We start from the raw sequence: 21,224 nt of genomic DNA, 5'->3' as shown, positions 1-21,224 counted from the left end.
TGAAAAATAACTTTCAAAGTATTCACTCACCAAAAGAAAACAAGTTATGCAGTTGAATGAATTTGTTTCTTATAACTATTGACCAACCAACACACAGAAGGCTGAAGCCTAAAAGTTATTTGGGTGACCATATAAGGTCATATCTTTTCTCCAAATTTAACCTTCATTTGCTGAATGCTCTTCAATTTCAAAAAACTGAACAGAACCATAGTAATATTCAATAAAAAGATGGATACCTAAGCTTCTTTCACATGGGGATTTATGTTTTCATCAGAATGTTTATGGAAATGTGCGTATCTACCATGAGCGAAACTGAAAAATGTGAGGCAAAGATCTAGACACAGAGCGGAGGTGTACATAACATGAAACTGAAATAACACACAGACAATAAACATTTCCATTGAAATTAAAAAACAGCTCAGAACACCGTGAAAGATCTATTCATTACAGTGACACATTGAGAAAAAGCCTATTTGTATGCATAATTCAGTACCACTTGAATCCATCTATCCTAGAATTAACTCAAGACAATGGTAGTAACTGTAAAAGAGATAAGTTCAAGAAATATATGCACATGGGAAAATTCATCAAAAGTGAACCAAGAATTTGCTTCAACAGGGTGCGGCAACATAACTTCCTTTTTTAAAGTCGTTTTTCTCAATTAAAAAGGAAGCTATGTTGCCGCACGCTGTATTAATGCTAATTCAGTACAGCCATCCACATGTACAGTACTTATCATTTACATATGCATCCATAATCACCATTGTTATTAATGTATTTAGAAATCAGTCGCTTCATCTTAATAACAAGGTTTTACATACATTTTCTGATTAAGCCAAAAGATAAGTATTTAATTAATTATACTTTATTGATGGAGTTATTCATCATTGCACAACATATAAACAATTGAAGATCAAGAAGAACTTTTGTTTGAATGCATATGAACATTTTTATGTACATGAACCTGAATGAGTACCCCATTGACAAAATACTAAATACCCTGTATATACTTAGAATTCTCACTTCCAAATCTTTCAAGAATGCAATCCCAGTTAAAACAAGGAATAAGTATATGATTTATATACATTAAGTAGTTTACTCAGTAGCCCTTCACTTTCAGAAGCAAAAATGAAACTACAATACTTTTTGGGCTTCAATACTGAACTCTGTTGCCACAATAAAGGTAAATACACCAACAGTCTAACAACAACTTAGTTAGAGTTTAAGCAATTCTCAGCATTATGAGTTATGGATATATATAGATTTGAAATACAGTCACACATTACTGCAACTGGCTTATATTTTCACAATGTATTTCAGAAGTCACAAATATGTCTCTTAGAATAAAATATACAAGCGCCAGAAATGTTCACAATACTCAGGTGCTTACCTTTGAAAATCAATTCTTCATTAAATGCTAAGATAACACTCCATAAAGGAAATACTGTTTGAAATATTGGCACTGTTTAGCATGTGCAAAAAAACTCACCGGAATGCTTCCTTTGCTGAAAGTACTCGTCCATCATCATCAATGTAATCAAGTTTAACATTTGGTTTGAAACCATCCTTCTCCTTAAAGTCAGAAGTAGGCCCACAATATCGCTCACGCCTGCCAAACTTATCATCATCACTGTAAAAATGATTGAGATCATTAACAGAATAATTTCAGCATGTCATTACACAAATAATAAATGCATATTGTGACAACTCTTACAATCCAGTGCCAATAATTGGATTCAAAATGCCTCATTAGAATTTGCGAATATTTATAACCAGGATTCATTTAAGCTTACTTAACTCTTTTGATTAGGAGTAACAATCTTCTGTGGGTACCAATATTAAGTGAAACAAATTTTGCCTTTTGGCAAGGATACTACAAAGACATTGATTATGCTCTGCATAAAACTGTACATAAAGCATCTTTGTAGTTGCGTATATAATAAAAAATTGAATATCTTTATAAATTGACCTCCTAATAATATCGGTTCTCTGGTAATTTTTGTCATGTGTCAATTATAAAAAGCATTCATAAAACCATGCTGATAAGATTTCAATTCAGAGACTTGTGAGCCTTTACCCCAAAATATGAGTGAAGATCGATTTTAGTCTTGGCTGCACTGGATGTTTTCGAGTTAATCTAGTACCTAATACATTCTCACAATTCATCACACATTAAGCATTTTGTGAAATGGCAAAAATAAATATCTTACAAATAAGTTTTATCCTCAATTGAATAATTTTGAGCTTGCAGATGATGCATTCGAGAGGCAGATGGACGACTTTTGTTTTCCCTTTCCAAATAGCCTTTAGACACAGCCAGGCGTAGTGCTCCAGCAACACCACTACCAACATCCGGTTCCACATCAAGAATTGGCACTTCAGCTGGGGCAACCTCTGCTGGTCCCTCATCTGTGAAGTAACAAAAATGCTTCACGTACATGAAAATAATTAGGGTGCATAGAAAAAACTATCCTTAAATACGCTTTTGTTTAGTCCTCAAGACAGATTGCTGGAATGCATTGATGTTGAATCATTTTAATGCTGCCCAAAGAGGCTCAATACATAAGATTTTTGTGGGCTTGTAAAATGGGTTCAATGAAAAAAACAATCGTTAGGCTCGAGATATATATGTAACTAAGAAAATCTTTTTCCCAAATCTACAATTTTCCAAGAAACATAATAAAAATGATCGGATAAAATATAGAGATTCAATATGTTGATATGAAAGTCACTGTTTTTCTGCTTTCATTAATAAATAGGAAAATTTTCATTCCCTTGGAGCTACAAATAATCGCAGCACCAATTGTACCAACTCTTTAATTTTGTAATAATGAGGCCATGTATGATGGGTATTTCACAAAAAGGGATCATAAATTTATCATTCACATAATGTTATTATGCAAAAATTGAATTTTCTATTGTCAGTCTAAATTACAATGCATATTCAGTTCAAGTCTCACTGACTTGACAGCAGTATTGCAACAACAGCTGATGCCAGTTGAAACATTTGGTTTCCCGATGTCTTCTGATAATTAAAAATATGCTCCATGGTATTTCTACAGGTTGAGGAACGGAATAAATTCATATGAGGCTAGGTCTGGACCAGAGGGAGGACAAGGAAGACACCTCACTTTTATTGTTGAGTGATTATCAATTCACTCGAGGTTTCATGGAACCAATAACAAACACATCCCATGCACAATTTTCTTTTACCGATGTGCGACATCCAAAGAAATTTTCAATATTTCTGATAGGGCTCTTTGACATTACTCAATGATCTTCTTTGAAAATGCAGCAGCAGTGTTAATATTTACTTCCATATGAGTAATGACTGGAGTTCTAGGTCTATTTTCCTTTGAAATTTATTGTCTCACTTCTTTTAAACATTTTAAACTATATTATAGCTGGGTTCCAGGGAAGATCAGACTCTCCAGAAGCCTTCTGACACATTACATAAGCCTTGTCCACTGAATTGTTCAGGTGAAAACAAAATTTTCATGCAGTGATGCAATACTGGGTTCATATCAATAAAACTAGTACCACATATGCATTACACATTAAGTTAACAATGTAACAAAAGTAAATTTTTGCAAAGAAATTTGTGTGAAAAATTGATAATCACTCTTAATTTAACATCTCTTGAATTTAGGGCAACCTTTTCACCTGTAGTAATAATACAGCTTCATAAGATTGAATTAAATAAGAATGAGTTTCTTAATAATGCATTTTTACTGCATATCAAAACCTATCTAGTAATTTGTACACTGATACCATATTTTAAGTTATTTCTAGAGTTAAGGAGACATGGTATCAGCATGGATATTCCACAGAAGTGGAAACACAGGTGGTAAAGCATGTTGGTTTGCCGCTAATGATGAGCTAAAGACTATGGAATAATTAAAATCGGCAAGAAAAAAGGGAAAATTCAATTATGCATATAAAAATACTACATCAATGAAAGGCCATAGGGGAAATACTTTTACACCGGAAAGTACTTATCAGACCAACCTATTTCCACTTCTGCCCAAGCTCCTTTTTGTGTTTCCTCTTCAACGCGCCTTCTCTCTTCATTCATTTCTCTCTCAAAATCCTGAAATTTTATAAAAGAAAGAAGTGAATTTTAAAATCGTTTGAAATAAATAAATGTGATCTATACAGTGAATTCCTTCCCTAATGCTCAAATTGGTTCATCTCCAATAAAAAAAAAGTTTTCACTGATATCCAGATGCTATGAGCAAGGTCAGCATGTCTTTATTTTGGTAATTGAGTCAGAACCAATTACTGAAAAACGTAGATAGAAATCATGAAAACGATGTAAATTATGTCTTTCATGTACATGGTGTAATAGTTACAAGAATTAATAGGGAGCATGTTTAAGTAAACCCTGATATATAAACCCTGCTCATGAGAAAGATTTATTTTTCTACTTTTAATTTAAATACTTTTGAATAACGCTTTACAAGGTTAATTAATATTCAAGGCCACAAAATAGAAATGCTTTAGTCTTAGGGGGAGGTGCAGTACTGCACAGTGTAAGCACTCTCAAAGTACATGAACAGCTCACTGAGAATATCAATTTTTTTACTTTCATTTTTCACACATATGTGCTAAAGATTACAGAAACAAGTCAAACTGCACTAGGTAAGAAGGACTTCAATGAATATGAGTTAAAGATATGTTCAATTTCATGTGATAGCTAAAAACTATATAATGAAGTCACAGGGTATTAAGGTGGCTATACCCTAAATGTGAAGTATCTTAGATATTCTGAAAACTGCACCAAAGCATCTAAATAAAGTATTATCCTTTAGAGATTTTAACCACATTACCTTAACTATTTCTGATTATAATTCCTCTAAAAAAGTATAAGCCATATAAATGAAAAAAATGGCACCATTTTGGTATTGAAAAGCTAATATTTAAAGGATCAGTTAAGTTTTTTACCCCCCATGTTATCTTGAATGTGAATAAATTGACAATATTTTCAAATCTGCAATCACGGAGTGCTTAATGGTACCTTCAACCAAATATGCACATAGGAGATGTTAAAGCAATATACCGATTATAAGCCAAGAACAAATTTGTACTGCTTACACTTATAAACGACAAAGTATACTTTTTGCGACTAATCACTGAAATACGTTGATGAAATATAATTTTACTTATAAGTAATGGCTATGATGAGTAAGGTCAAAGTAAAACTTTGTGATCCTACATATAAACTTTAATTTGACCTAGGTTTCAATGCAGTGCAGCATGATCAGGCCTGATGATGCTAAGTTAAGTTTGTAGGCCTTTTACTGCACCACAGTGAATGCTACGTTGCATTTTACATAAGAGTCATTAAAAAGTTTTATTTTGATGCTATTCTTAATGGAACAATTCCAAAAAGTAACATGCAAAATGATTTATCATACATATAGTTATGGCTTATTTTCTTTCCAAACTTCCTTAGCATGGTAGGTCAAGTTCAAAAGACACCAGTCAGGCCAGATATATTAATATTCTAATATAGGTGGGCATTCTAATGTAGGCATTGAAACATACTATGATAACTTCAAAGAATAATAATTTTTAATTTGAAATGTGTAATTGTAAAAAAAAATTGTACCACAGGAAAGCCCAACTTCCTATGTTCAGCATTTTGTCACTTATTACAATGAATATAAGGGAGGTTGAAGTGTGGTAATGTGACAAAACATGGCAATTTGGTACCAACTGGAAGGTTTGTAAGGAGTAACAGCTAAGTCCCTATCAGTGGGTTCGTTGCTATGAAATGGAAATCATTACCAATGTTGCACATGACATGGCATTTTGTCAGAAAGATGAACAACTCTGACAAAAACAACACACAACAAATATAGCTTCCTTCCTTCACTGCATTTATATTTTCATCAATGAATAAGACCCCTAAAACTAGAATGCTTACCATCAATTCCTCTGCATCTTCATCCCTGTTGCCAGCCAACCCATAAGTTGGAATGTCACCAAGAGTACGGCAGAACTCTGCTGTTGCATTTAGAACTATTGAGCCCTGAGCTCCAGATGAATGGTCTTCTAGCTCCTTCTTTGCAATTATTTCTGCAGCAACCTAAGGAAGAAAATATTCCCACATCATTACCCGAATTTCACCTTAGATCCCTAAGATGGCAGCATTTGATCCCTAATATGGCAGCTAAGAAACTTATGTATTCCAATATGTTCCCAGCGATTAAAACTTTCCATCAAATACAGCAGTGCATCATTGAATATTCTCTTCAATAGCAAGTGCCTCAAGAATTGAATGTTCCAAGTATTTGCCTCTTCCTTTCACCAAATTACTATGACTCTCACCTTCAACATCCCACCCATCCTAACCCCCAACCATAGTCTACCCTCCCCTCTGTACTTGGAACATGAGGGTAGACTGAAAACTAATGCACACATGCTTGTAGACCTCAAACAAAATGACCTTCATAAGCACTCCTAGAGGCATGTGGAAGTAACAATCCCCCTAAACATGCATGCACAGATGAGGTCATTTTATTCATCCAGCGTATTTTAAGAAGTGGAAGTATTGAGACTAGTTCTAGTGCTTTGCCAATGCAAGTTAAACAGCGTACTGTTATCGAATTTTTAACTGCTGAAAAAGTGACTTCTACTGAGATTCATCATTGTTTAAAGGCTGTTTATGGTGATAATGCTGTTGACAGATCTACTGTAAATCATGGGTAGTAAAATTTCGTGGTTACGAGCCTGGAAAAGCCATAATTGTTGATGAAACACCTAGTGGATGTCCGATCACTGCCACAGTCGATAAACATTGCAAACTCGTCGAAGATTTGATTTTAAATGACGGCAAATCACTCAGAAGCATATCACAAACCATATTGGAATATCTAGGGAAGAAGTTTGTCATATTAAAGCCAGCCTGGCACCAATAATCTTGTAATATGGCAACCCTCATCCCACACACCTCGCACAAAAGTAGAGAGGCTCTGGGAAACCTGAAATTTGAACTGATTCCACACCCTCCTTATTCCCCTGATTTTTTTCCTCAACTCTAGAGACACCTCAAGGGTAATCATTACACCTCGGATGATGAGGTGAAGGCAGCTGTCAAGTCCAGGATTCGACAAAAGTCGTTGGAGTTTTCCAGTGATTGAATGAAAAAACTTGTTACACGTTGGGAGAAATGTGTTAGCCTTAACGGTGACTACATGGGAAGGCCCAGAAGTACCCAACCTAACCTAGAGATGGCCGTAGTTGTTTGAAAAGTATCGCTGTATTAGAAAGTATGCAATCTATTAAGTATATGTTTCAAGTTTGAAAACACCACATTGTTTAGTATTTGTTGGGCAGCTATCAACAGTGAACGTTTTCAGTGAATTTGTGAAAATTGGTCATCAACATGTGATACAATACTTTTCTTTGAAAGGCCTCAGCTCAACCAATATAAAAGCTGAACTGGATTCTACCCTGGGTGAATCTGTTCATTCAATTACAACAGTAAAATATTGAGCAGCAGAGTTTAAATGAGGCCATACGGACTGTCAAGACGAGCATCGCATTGGTCTAACAAATGAGGTGACTACTCCAGAAACCGTGAAGAGAATCCACAAATTGATAGTGGATGAACGTTGACTGTAAGTGCACGAGCTAGAAGACATGGTAGGCATTTCAAAAAGTGCAGTACATACTGAAAATTTGGACATGAGAAAGCTGTGTGCAAGATGGGTGCCGCGTTTGCTCACACTCAAGCAAAACCAGTGTCGTGAAGATGCTTCCGTTGAGTGTTAAGCCAAGTTTCACAGCAACAAAGTAGAATTTGTGCATTGTTTCATAACCATTGATGAAACATGGGTCCATTACTTAACACCTGACTAGAAAAAGGACAATCAAAACAATGGATTCAAAAGGGAAAACCGGCTCCAAAGAAGGTGGATACTGTTTCACCTGCAGGCAAGGTCATAGCGTTCGTTTTTTGGGATGCGCGTGGGATAATTTTCATTGACTATCTTGAAAAAGGAAATAATATCAGTGGCGAGTATTATGGGAACTTATTGCAACGTTTGAGCAAAGAAATCAAGCAAGAGCGGCCACATTTGGCTAAGAAGAAAGTGTTGTTTCATCAAGACAATGCACTAGCTCACAAGTGTGTTATTGCAATGGCCAAAATTCATGAATTTAAGTTTGAATTGTTACCTCATGCACCCTATTCGCCAGACTTGGCCCCCTTGGATTATTTTCTGTGCAAACTTGAAAAATGGCTTGGTGGTCAAAGATTTTCCAACTGTGAAGAAGTGATGTCGGCAGTTTATGGCTATTTTGAGGAGCAAGACAGTTCTTATTATAAAAAGGGTATCGAACTAATTGAACATCTTGGGAAAAGTGTATAGAGCAGAAAGGAGATAATTTTGAAAAATAAATACTTTTTTTTTTCAAAATTTTTGTGTTTTCTTTGTTGGGTTGGGTACTTCTGGATTTACCCTTGTATGTTGAAAATAAATACCTGTACATGATTTACAAACTTACGAATTGTACTTTAATGTACTTTTTGCCAGATCTTGCAATTCGTTTTTGTTCACGCTCTACAAGCATATGTGCATTACTTTTCAGCCAACCCTTGTACATGCATATTCCAGTGCAGCATGCAAATGAAATGTGTACCTGATGACATTGCCATTTGGTAAAACATATTGCGCCTTAAATTGAAGTCTGTGGGAAAGTACAAAATTTTTTAATACAGATATATAAGATACTTTCACAAAGTGAAGCCTAAAACTGTAGAGTATATCTAATGTATTTATTGACAGAATATTTAACACTAATAAAATAAATATTATGTATGTAGTTTCATGTATGCCATATGCACTGCAAAATCCATTGTATCTATTACAGAATTATATATCCTCCACTTATTTCACAAAAATTCATTAATTTAAATACAAGAGCACGTCCTCTTGGGCCTAATCTTTCACCTCATCATCGTCACATGCTACAGTGTATGATAAAACCTGGGTGTTCCCCTTTACATCTGAGACCAAGTAGCAATTATGTGGATGGTGGCATTCTTGTTCGCCAAAGTTGTGAAAGTTCAAATAAACAAAGTTATCCAACAAAATCACGGTAACTGTGTTTTCGGATCGAAATGGGGTATTGTAGGTCAACCTCATGGCTGCTGGGGCCATAAAAAATGCTGACTGTTATTGTAAGACATTTAAACAACTCAGATGTGAGACTTAAGATTGGAGGAAGGAATGCTGACGAAGGACATGATCTGCTGCCACATCACCTATCATACCTTGGTTCTCCTGCAACAGTTTGGATGAGATATCATCGCCCACCCATCATATAATGCTAACTTGGCACCCTATGACTACCACTTGTTCTATATATTTAAAGAGCATTTGGCCGGAAGGCATTCAGCAAATATGAATTGGAGAAAAATGAAGTCCAAAGCTTTCTCAACAACTTGAAAGTGAGCTGGTATGATATGGGCATTCAAAATGCATCAACTGAAATGGCAATTATTTAGAAAAATAGAGGATAGTTTATGCTTTAAAATTATGTATCAATCATTGAAAATGACTTTCTTCTTCCATTCCTAAAAAATTGAAAACCTTTCTTATGGGATTATTATAATATAACAAATATATTTTAATTACTAGTTTAAAAAGAAAACAACTGAAGAAGGTTTCAGGAGAAATCATTTTAAACTACAGTAAATGGAATACCTTCTCAACAGATGATTTATTTTCGAGGGCTTCCATTTGTTTTATCTTCCTGGCTTTATTCAAGGCTAGTTGCAATTCCATTTCACTATCATCTGGTTCTAATTTGACATCAGATAAATCTTCAGGAGGAGCTGAGGAAAAATATTACTTTAATTAACCTCAAAATAGAATTAAATTTAGCAAAGCAGTAATTTCTTATTTATATTACAAAAACTCACGCAAAAGGTCATCCACATCCATAATTTCAGATTCATCAACAGGCTCTTTTTTAACCTTCACTGCCCCGAGACTTGAGGATTCCTCTTCCATTGGCTGATCATTGTCCTCGCTGTATGCACGTTTTGAGGCCCCCATCCGAGATCCTATGTCACTTTCTTGAGATGTACTAGGTAATGGTAACAGATCAGAAGCCCTCAAAGGTTTCTGACGAACTTTTCTAACCTGCCATAATAAACAATTCATTACAATTTCAAAATGATTTCTGTAATTAATGGCATTTCAAGCCATTAATTAAAGATAGCCAAATTATTTGTGCTATAATTATTAAATACATCTAGATCTAAATATATCTAAAATAGATTACCTTCTTTTTAGGCTTCTTAAATTTCTCCATTTCTTCTTCTGTATAATATTCAGATGCAAGTTTCAGAGCTGGCAAATTCAATGATTCTAACGTCTTTTTCTGAAGCTTCTCACGAATCCTGTTAATTTCTTTTTTCTGATATTCTTCGGGGTCCTCAGCTCCTAACAAAACAAACAGGCAAAATAATGGATCAATACAGAACATACAAATATACACAGATGTAAACAACGCAAATTAAAAATGTACTAAGGAATGGTAGTAGGGCCCTGAAATAAGAGGTTAAAGGGATTTAAGAATCGAGCTTTCTTGTTTTCAGGGTTAAAGATTTGGAATGTGGTGCATTTTCCATATGTAAAGAAATAATCCTGTATTTGAAAACTCAAACAGAACTTAAAAAAGTTGAATAGAATATAAAGAAAAGTTTTCACTATCAATGAAAAAGAGTAAATTAATTCCCATTACACTACAACTTTGATGATTTTTATACATCCCAAAACCTAGATATGAATGAATCTGATATTTCCAATTAAATATTTTTAGTTAGTAATAGAAAAGGTCATGGATGACTTCTGTATCAAATTGATAACTACTCTCTTCAGTTATTCAATATAAAATACGAAAAAGAATTACCAAAAACTTTTTTACTGGTAGATCCAAACTTCAGCATTATGATGTGAAGAGCATAGGCAGAAGATAATGTCATTTTAAACATGAGCAATATCAATTAATTTCCATTTACATCTCTAAGAGTAGTTCACATTTGACTAATCTTTCATTAGTCTTCAGCATATTGAATACACAAGATGTATCCTCTGTTGCCAATCAGTATATTTGAAGTGAATCGAACCCGGGACCCTCCAGTCATTAGTCCAACGCTCTACCCCCTGGACTACCGCGACCCATGAATTTTATGATACATGAATTATTTTTTCTTAGGGATTTAGAATGCTTCTACGAAATGTCAATGGACTTTCTTACTGGATCAAAATGGTGATACCACATTTTATCTCCCTCCATTACACACAACTGTATTTGTTCTCCCTAGGTGCTCTAGCATATCAAATACTAAAAAGAAGCCATTTGGAATTCCTGGTGCATTCAGTTGGTACACCCATTGAACACATGCTTTCTGGTACCAGGAGGTTATGGGAGGCAATTTTGTGTACAGTACCAATAGTAATGTTATATTCACTCGCCAAATCATGGATGCTTCATCAATGGCTCATCTTCACGGCACTGTCAACATCTGCAATCAATCGGTCATAATCCTATGCACCTAGCTGGGATACAACAAATCCACCATTTCATCATGACCCTCATGGCACATCCTCAACTATTCAGCTACATTTGTCTTCAAAATATCCTTTTCTAAGTGTATTCGAGAATAATCCAGTGAATCTTCTTTCCTAACTCATATCCCTCAACCATTAAAAACTATCTCACCATTTGCTGTATCCGTTTGGACTAGTTTTGGATTACACTAGAATCTTAAAATTTTCAAGGTAATGCCACATCAACAATGGGGCACCTCAGAACTATGCATTTTGCCACATGGACAAGAATTCTAGTGACTGCGTTCCAAATCTCAACCGAGAATGCATCATATGGCATGCTTTTAATGGGTCCTTTGAATGTCTCTCTTACATTTCATGATCGCAGTAAACTCATCAATGGCATATCTTATCATGGAAGTATATGATAAAGCAACATTAGAACCAGTAATTTCAAATGCTTTGGAAATGTACAGACAAAATGATCACAATGCACACCCTAACTCGGTTATGATGAGTTCTTGGCTACTGTGAGCAAAGAGAAGGGTTACTTTGAAATTATAATTGGAAAAACAATCACAATAAACACATTCATGGAGGTAAAGAGGCTGACAGGTATAATGAGAAAATCCTAGTGACAAAGGAATTTGCAGAAGCTGAACTACCACACCAAGGACTAGGATCTATTATTGCATTGCTCTGGTACTGTCCTTCCTTCCATGCTTCTTTTCACAGCCCTGGTGATAGCAATAATCAACCTTTCACAGATATTTTAATCGACATTCACAATGATTTAGGAATGGCATTCAAAAGTTACACAAGCCTTCATTTTTTTATCACTGTTGCATAAGTATCTATTTCAGCAGGTGTGTGAGAAAGAGACAAGCAGTGAATGACCGTTAATACAATATATTGTTATGCATAATAGATAAAATGAGTAATGGCAATGAGTAATACACTTAAAATCCTTGCAATCAAGTTTGGCCATACTTTTCTATGACTAAATATTTCTCTCAATTTTTTCCTCTATCAATCATTTTTGTGAATTCCCGAATCACAAATTTCAGGTGAACATTCCCATTACATATGTATTTAACCACATTCAAAACAAATGAATACACCGTCAAATACATTGCATTCATTCAATATCTTTAACTAATCCTATTTCAGGGCCAAAGATGGGTGATTACCTACCTATCTCAAAAGATTTCTTCTCCTCTCCTTCAATTTCCTCATCATACTTGCTTAGAACACTTTTTTTTACATTCCCAAATTCATCAAGTTCTGGTTCATCATACACATTATAACCATAAAGATGTGGTTTCTGTTTTTTTCTATCAATATTCTGAAATAAAAGGGTATCATAGAATTATTAAAGTTTTCAAACAGGAAATGAGATAAAAAACCAAGAAGAATTACAAATTTTGCTAAAAAAGTTTACCTTTTTGTACTTTTCCTCATCCAACAAATTGACATTCACAAGAACATCATCATCCTCATCAAGAACACCTTTATCTTTCAAAGTCAACACTACGGTCTTTCCTTCTGATATTGCCTCCTGAAAACCATAAAAACAAGAATAATTAGGATAAACCTCACCACAAAATTTCAAACAGATTACAATTTCATCTGATGACATGTCTTACCGCTGAGTGCTCCACTCTCATTCCTTTCAAGTCCTTACTAGAATATACTTCCCTTCTATCATTTCTGAATTCACTATCCACCAGATCTCCTACACCAAATTCAGCATCTAATTCTTCCAACATTTGTGCCTAGAAATAAATATGTAACTAATGAATTATTTAACTAGAACTTGTACCTGATGCCGAATTGATAAAATAAATATTCAGGTCATTTATGCATGCAGTTCAGAAAGGAAAACCAGGGCAGTTTTTACACACACTTTTCAATAACATACATAATATCTGATGCTGGATACATGAGTGAAGTATGTCTAGTGATGCCAGTTTAGCCTTATACTAATCATTTTTAATTATTGCATCAATGAACTTTCCCACTCACTTTTATCTATGGTACCACCATCCCTGGTTTCAGAAACAATACGAGGATTGCTATTTATATTTTCAGCCTAATAATGAGAAGATAATAATTTACTGTTGAAAATAACTTTATTGCTTTTCGAAGTGTTCTCCATGATAATCAATACACTTTGGCATGCACTCGAACCAATTTTCGTAACACTTTTGCCACTCCAATTAAGGTACCCCCAAAACATGGTTTTTGGATGCATCAATGGCTTCTTCAGGCACCAAAAAACATTGGCCACGCAATGTTTTCTTGATAAACAGAAATAAAAAGAAGTCATTTGGCGCCAAATCCGGGCTGCATGGAGGATGACCCATCAATTGGACGTTTTGGCCACTCAAATAAGTAGTTGTTTCAGCCAACATGGGAGAGCATGTATTGTCATGGTGAAGAATGATCCTTCGTTGCCGCTTCTTTTTCCGCCATTTTCCAAACACTTCTGGGAAACAATTGCTTGTGTGCCATTCGGAATTCATGTTGCTCTAATGCTATGGTTGCCACATGTCCAGTAATTCCAAAGAAACAGGCGATCATTTGCTTCGATGTGAATTGTGCACAAATCACTTTTGTTGGCTTATGCTTGTCTTGGAAGACCCATACAGTGGATTGCTGTTTTGTTTCGGGCTCATACGCATAGAGCCAAGATTTGTCACCTGTGTAGATGTTATACACAGCTTTTGATGCACCACAATTGTATTTGTTGAGCATTTATTTGCACCAATTGACATAAGCATCTTTTTGAGCTATTGTCAAAGTATGTGGGATCCAACGCAATCAAATTTTTTTCGCAGCTAAATTTTCATGCAATATCTTATTGATGCTCATCATACTAATTCCACAGGATGCCTCAATCTATAAGTCATATGATGAACTCCCTTCACTAGTCCTTGCACAGCATCAACGTTTTCAGGCAGAACAACTGATTTTGGATGACCTTCACGACTCTTGTCACTGAGCGAACGGCAACCATGATGGAATTTGTTATACTAGCGTTTCATAGTGGCAAAGGATGGGGCTTCATCATCAAAAGTAGAAGTAAGTTGACAGATGTACTCCTGTCTTGATAATCCATGTTGAAAGTCATAAAAAATCATCACACTAAAGTGTTCACGTGTTAACTCCATTTTTTCACAGAGACAAAATTTTCGAGCCACTATAAACAACACAAGTTATGATCAAACGACAAAATGTTCTGAAGAAAGTTAGCATTAAAAGGATCAAATTTTCACATGGAACTGTAGGATAGAGCCTAAAGCACTTAGTGGTGCCAAGGCTCACAATATAAATAGCAACCTACATATGATAAGTAGAAATTTAGGTTATAGAATTATGAATACTGTGCTTTGTGCAGTAAAATAAACTCTCTTGAAGAGATTACTTACAGAATAAGAGGAGCAAATGAAGGCCGAAAGGCTTCAAGGAGATACAACAGTGCTAACCAGTGAAAACTGAATTCAAGTGGGTATGAAATATATAAACTTGCTTTGGTGTAGATAAATTACTCCGCATAACCACACAATATGAATACCACCCATTGAGTTTGCTAACTTTTTCACTCCTTTATGCCAATGAATTTATTTTACAAATTTACTTTTGCATAACCTGCAGATTGAAGGATACATTTAAATCCCAACACTGTCCAATTTATAAAACCCTGGGAATTTCCCTAACGACAAACTGGGCCAAACAATTTTGGGATTCCATCTTTTTGAGAGTCCTCATACAAAAACTTATGTTTCTACGGCACTCGGTATTTGGAATTTGAACATTGAAATAGGGAGTTACAAAGAATAGAGTACTCAAGATTCCTCAAGTTTTTATCCAGCATACATACTTTAAAAAATTAAGTTTAATTCTAACAATAATGACATGTATTCAAATATATGTCATGAAATCACAGAATATACACACTCTCTTTTGGGCTTTCTCCTTTTCTTCCTGCAACTTCCTTGTCTTCTTGATCCATTCAAGTGTGTCCTCATCTCCTTCATCGTCATCAGCTAACTTTTTCATTTTAGACAATTTAGCTTCTATGTTTCGCTTTTCCCGGCGGTCCTGTAATTTCTGCTTTATTTTCTCACTTTTAACTTTACTAGAAATATTTTCTGTGAGATAGAAAACAAGATATCAAGATATGTCGATTGAAACTAGTGGCTAGATTAATTGAATAATTCCATTTCATTTAACAACAATGGATAAAAATAATTACCTGCTGGTTTATGCACGAATTCTCCCATGTCAACTCCACCCTCAACTAATTTGGTTTCATTTGTTTGGTCACCAGAGGTTCCATCTGGTGAGGACTTTTTGGAAGCAGATGGTCCATCCTCAACTTTCAGAGGTTTAAGGCCTAACCTGGCTCTTAGTTTATTTGTCACCTCGATTGACAGTGAATTGTCAGACCTGGAGGTTTCAATCCCAGAAATTATGGGAGGTGATGGTGTCCTTGGTCGAAGTGATATTTTTGGGGGTGGCGGTACAGTAATATCTGAAATGAAATAATTAAAAAATTAGCCAATATGAGAATTAATAAGATGACATTTTCCAAAATAAGATTAATTTCACAAGGCAAGTATTGGTTCACATGTTACCCAGAATATCAATGAGCTAAAGAATAAAATTTCTGTTCTACACAAACAGCATCATAATGTAATCAAATGTATTTATTGTTAACAGATAAGTAAGGCTTAACTAATCTGTTTGAACAGACAATGAGAAAACAATATTCATATTCTTTATTACAACTACAAATTTAATCTGTCGAACCCATAGAATCATTAAAGAATTCTTTCACTCCTTCAGACAAACCAACACCCATATGCTTATAACTAGTTATTTTTTTATAAATGCATTATCTTTTATGGCAAATATGAAAAAACCAATCATTTTTACAGTCTAACGTAAATTACCTTGCAGATATGTGAAAAGTATTATATTGCAATTCCATATTAGTTATTCTTATTCGCAATGACTCAAATGCAATTATTGGCTGCATGCATTGAAATAATTATTTTCCAAACACGATGGCACGTAGGGAATTGGCGAGGAAAGGCAGCATGCGTATCCAAAAAATTAAAATGAGAAAACATTATGCGCTTATTCTGCTGAGGTCAATATGAAGTCTAGCAACAGCAACTTCCTAACTCCCCTCATTTTTCTGCCTTTATTTGCATTTTTGAGTAGTTCCTAATTCCTACTTCTAACCTTATCTGATCTAGGCACTGCAAAAATTATCCTTCTTCCCCCCCTTCCCATTTATAGTTCATTTACATACATTACCTAAAGCCTTTGTCAAATAACCAAAACAAAACGAACACTTTAGAACCCTATATTAACTTTGGCAATTAGGGAAAGAGCAAAACATTTCCATCCTATGGGAAGAGTGACATTATTTTTAACAGTAATCCACTAGGTACATAATTAATGGATCCAATGATTAAGAATTGCCACAATTTCAGCCCCATATAGCAGAAGCTTAACTAAATACCTTTTCCCTCAAACGACAAAATACCATTCTTCAATTACCCTTTTCACCTCCCTAAAAATCCATTAAATTGCTTTCTTTCAAACCCTTTCTCTCTCTTCACCTCACCTACCCAAAATTCTCTCCTCTTAATAGTATTCATCATTACTTTTTCTTAATATCACCTGCATCCATTTCTCATTCCTTCTTTGGAATTCTCTTAACTATCTTTGAATCTATCAACTTGTTTTTCTTTCTGTCTACACACTCCACTTTTCAATTTCTTTTCACACCAACATCTCAAAGGTCCCCAATCAATGCTTACATTTTTGCCTCGTCATTCAAATTTCTGAGTCACATAAAACTACTCTTCACATCAATATTTTCACTAATTTTTCTCTTTAATATATTTACTAAAGGTCCTTGTTATCAACTTTCTTTCTTCCAGAAGCATTAATTATATCTCACCCCATTCTTCTTTCAATCACTACTTTAATTCCACGTTCAATTAAAACACTTTCTAAATATGTTAATTGTTCTGCTTGCTCTTTCATTTGAACTCAACTCTTAATGCTTAACTTAGCCTTCCTACGTTTTGAGAATCTCATTAACTTCATTTTCTTACCATAGATTTTTATGTTATACCGAACATACAGGTCCTGCATGGACTACAAGCAATGAACGCAACCCCATGGCTGATTTGCATATTTAATCCACCAAATCTGACTGATAGGAGTTCCCTCTTGCCCTACCTATTTTCCTTACCCAACTATGCCACTGTTCCCATTTCCTCCATCTTTAGATTTAAAATCCCGGTTATAATGGAACGTACCATCTCATTACTACTATATTCTGCTGATTTCCTATTTCTGGAAGGGAATTAATACTGAGAAAACAGAATTGGCCAAATTTGTCCTTCATTGACACTACAAATGATGTCATGAAAATACGTCCTTCCATGTACGTAATTTTGCAGGAATATCTACTTCAAGACCTTTTTCAATTTTATCTCCTTTAATCTCATAATGCTAGCCAATCACCACAGACATGTTTTCTGTACCTAGACTTTCAGATGTAACCATTAATGACAGAATTTTACATACTTCTGAGCTTAGCAGAAGCGGAGCTCTACCCATATCTGTTAAACCAACCTTGGGTTGGTAACTGTGATTTATACATCGTTCTTTGGAACATTCTTTCATTTTTCATGAAAGAATGAAAGATATTTTGGTTCAATTAATATTTTCCACATAAATATTTTGGATAGTATGGACAATTTCCCTTCCCTCCTTAACAGTTTTTTTCACCATACAGTTCAGCACACCCATTTTCACATACCTGAAAAACTCTCCATTATTCTGCACTAATCTTTTCACTACATTTTTTTAAATGATAATTACAACTGAGTACTAAATTTAGACAAGTAGCCTTCGCAACAGCATACAAATTCTTATGAGTAACAAACATTTGCAAAAATGTAGCAGATAGTAGTTCTACACACTAAAAAAGAAACATTATTTTGAAATTTTTTATGCACATAATACAAAATATTCAAAATGAGGCTGGACCATAGTTCCTTGCTATTGAAAAATGTTAATCTGGATTTCACATACATATTATTCTTAGTACCAATGTAGAAATCAATGAGATATGATAGACAGAAAAACATACATTGATATTAAGCAAACAAAAGAACATTAGATTATGCACTATTTTTTAACTAACCAAATTTAAGCAAATATCAGTACAAAAAAAGGTGCAGTTAAAGATTTGATGAAGGCCATTTCTGGTTTTTGACCAAACACAATTTCAGTATATAATTTTGAAAGGTGAAGCAAAATTTATTAAAATAATTGTACTATGACACTACCCATTGGTACCACACACAGTAAAACTTCTACACCTTCATGGGCAAAAACATATATTTCTAATAATAGTATACAAAGCCTTTAATGATATCATTACCACAGTAAACAATAATGCAAACTGAATCACTGGCATATCCTAACCACTGTATACAAAATATCAATAAGTTATTATCGCATTAAAATTTGAACCCTGGTACCAACTTTAAACTAACAAATTTGATTTTAATCTTCCTTTGGAGCAAAAATATTAATATGATTTACAAGGATTACATGAAACATGACTGTTGAGATCAAAATTCATCATATCGCCTTTTAGTTTATATTAATCTGAATTTCACTATAGAATTCTTTTCATACTTGAAAATTAGCACATGACATACTAACCTAATTTGTGTAAAATATTACAAAATAACATTTTGATTAACCTATGAAGTGATTACTTTGCAAATGTCCAATTTTGAATCTTAATTACTCAAGAAATTATTAATTTTCTGAAAGTACTTTTTCTCTGATTATATGTGATGATAGTTTGCCGCACTTGCATTAAGCAGAAAATGATAAATGAGTCAGTTTCTGAATCTTGTAGTAGAATAGAAATATTTCATGACGGAGAGAGTGAAGCTCAAGGGAAACTCATTTAACTGTTGTGGCAGGTGACTCTACCACATAGTACTTTTTTAGCCGTCCCCTGGTTTAACCTACTGGTCAGAAAGTAATGTTTTTACAACATACTTAAAAAGGCTGAATTTCTTTTGGCATATACCCTGGAGGGCCAAGCTTTGATTAGTAATGTGAGGAGTGTGCTAAAAGTTACTGTCAAAAAAAATTATATAATTTGATCTTGATTTCAAAATGTGCCAGAATAAGTAGGAAACATATAAATTAATAATGTAAGCTAAATTAAATGCAAATGATGAAGCAGCATAGAAGTAAAGGTAAATGATGTTTTATTTTGTTCAAATTAGAGTAAGAACCTTTGAAAAAATGTATTCCTATATGAACATAAATCACATGAATATTTATCAATTATCCAAAAATGACATTCCTCTTTTCAAAAAGACAGTAAGATGTCTACTTTTAACTTTCCACCTAGACTTATTTAATCACCAATACCAGAAATCAATATCCCTTTCATTCTTCCCATTGGTATGATGTCATGAGTTTGTTCCTTAAAACCTTTATTTCATATTTAAGTGAAAGAATTGATCATTTAAGAGCATATGGACGTAATTCATCTTACTCATCTGCATTTTTAAATCAACCTTCTGCTCCACCTATTATTTAGGCTGCCTTTTTTCCATGCTCTGAAGCATAATGCACAATGACAAGTTAAAACGCAATACTGGATGCCAATCTTCTCTCTTAAGATAATATTAGGTTATTATATTATCATTTTAACTTTTTATGCCACATTCATGTTATTATTTGGATATTATCAAAATTTGTATTAAATGCAACCATTGTCTATGCCTTTACGACACTCTCATTCTACTAAGGTTGACAGCCCATAGACCACAGTTTATTGGGAGAGATACAATGTAAGTATGTATGTATTAGCAGAGAGGTGACATTCACAACATCCCTGTTAAGTTTCGTGGCAGCACCGCATGTGAGATGAAACTAAATGTACTCGTTTACAATTTATTAAGGAATTCTTTTAGGAAGTTCTTTCAACAAAATATTAAAACTCTGTTGCTTACTGTTGACTCAAAACAATTATATCATCAAAACTGTTAATAATGGCAACCATTATCTATACCAGGTGCAAGAAAAAAATACTTGACAGTAGGTATTTTTCGAGCAAATCAGCTTATGCTAATAGGTCACAGTTATACCCCCAGCACATAAGATATAGGCTGGTTTTAGAGCACATTTCGGAGTAAAAATAGTGCACCTTATTCGCTGGAAAATACAGAATATCAATCACTGGCTCTACTTAAGAGGCTAGATCCTAATGTACAAAGTTAACGCTTCCTACTTTCAGCCTAACAAAGATATACACTTAAAAACTTAAATTTATTGTACAGTTTAGTGTCAAATTTGTCCTCACTGTTCTGTCTGGATCCTATTCCATTCTGAATAACAACTGATACCCAAACAATATGAAACGTAACAATCTAAATTTTCTCTATACATATTTTTCTGTCTACCCTAGGGACGAGTGGCATATGGGATTGCATACATTTCCACCACAAAGACCTGCAAGATGTTTGGAGCAATTACCAGCTATTCCGACCAGAAGAATGAACAGGATGAAGAAAGGGTTTCTACCTA

General features: G+C 34.3%; 1 protein-coding gene across 1 annotated transcript in view; it reads right to left on the bottom strand.

Moving 5' to 3' along the window:
- LOC139699871 (U4/U6.U5 tri-snRNP-associated protein 1) overlaps window positions 1-21,224 on the bottom strand; it is a 33,437-nt gene that overhangs the window by 5,058 nt on the left and 7,155 nt on the right. The window contains exons 2-13 of the mRNA XM_071598298.1: window positions 15,829-16,107; window positions 15,531-15,724; window positions 13,217-13,345; window positions 13,012-13,128; window positions 12,765-12,915; window positions 10,300-10,460; window positions 9,935-10,157; window positions 9,717-9,847; window positions 5,930-6,091; window positions 4,009-4,090; window positions 2,211-2,409; window positions 1,490-1,630 (exon numbers count right to left, since the gene is read on the bottom strand). Coding sequence (XP_071454399.1) covers window positions 1,490-1,630; window positions 2,211-2,409; window positions 4,009-4,090; window positions 5,930-6,091; window positions 9,717-9,847; window positions 9,935-10,157; window positions 10,300-10,460; window positions 12,765-12,915; window positions 13,012-13,128; window positions 13,217-13,345; window positions 15,531-15,724; window positions 15,829-16,107 — 1,969 coding nt within the window. The remainder of the gene's footprint in view (window positions 1-1,489; window positions 1,631-2,210; window positions 2,410-4,008; window positions 4,091-5,929; window positions 6,092-9,716; window positions 9,848-9,934; window positions 10,158-10,299; window positions 10,461-12,764; window positions 12,916-13,011; window positions 13,129-13,216; window positions 13,346-15,530; window positions 15,725-15,828; window positions 16,108-21,224) is intronic.

The sequence above is a fragment of the Hetaerina americana genome, unplaced genomic scaffold (assembly GCF_022747635.1).
Source record: "Hetaerina americana unplaced genomic scaffold, ioHetAmer1.1.p SCAF_96, whole genome shotgun sequence".
NCBI lineage: Eukaryota > Metazoa > Arthropoda > Insecta > Odonata > Calopterygidae > Hetaerina > Hetaerina americana.
This window is presented reverse-complemented; position numbering and strand designations above follow the sequence as displayed.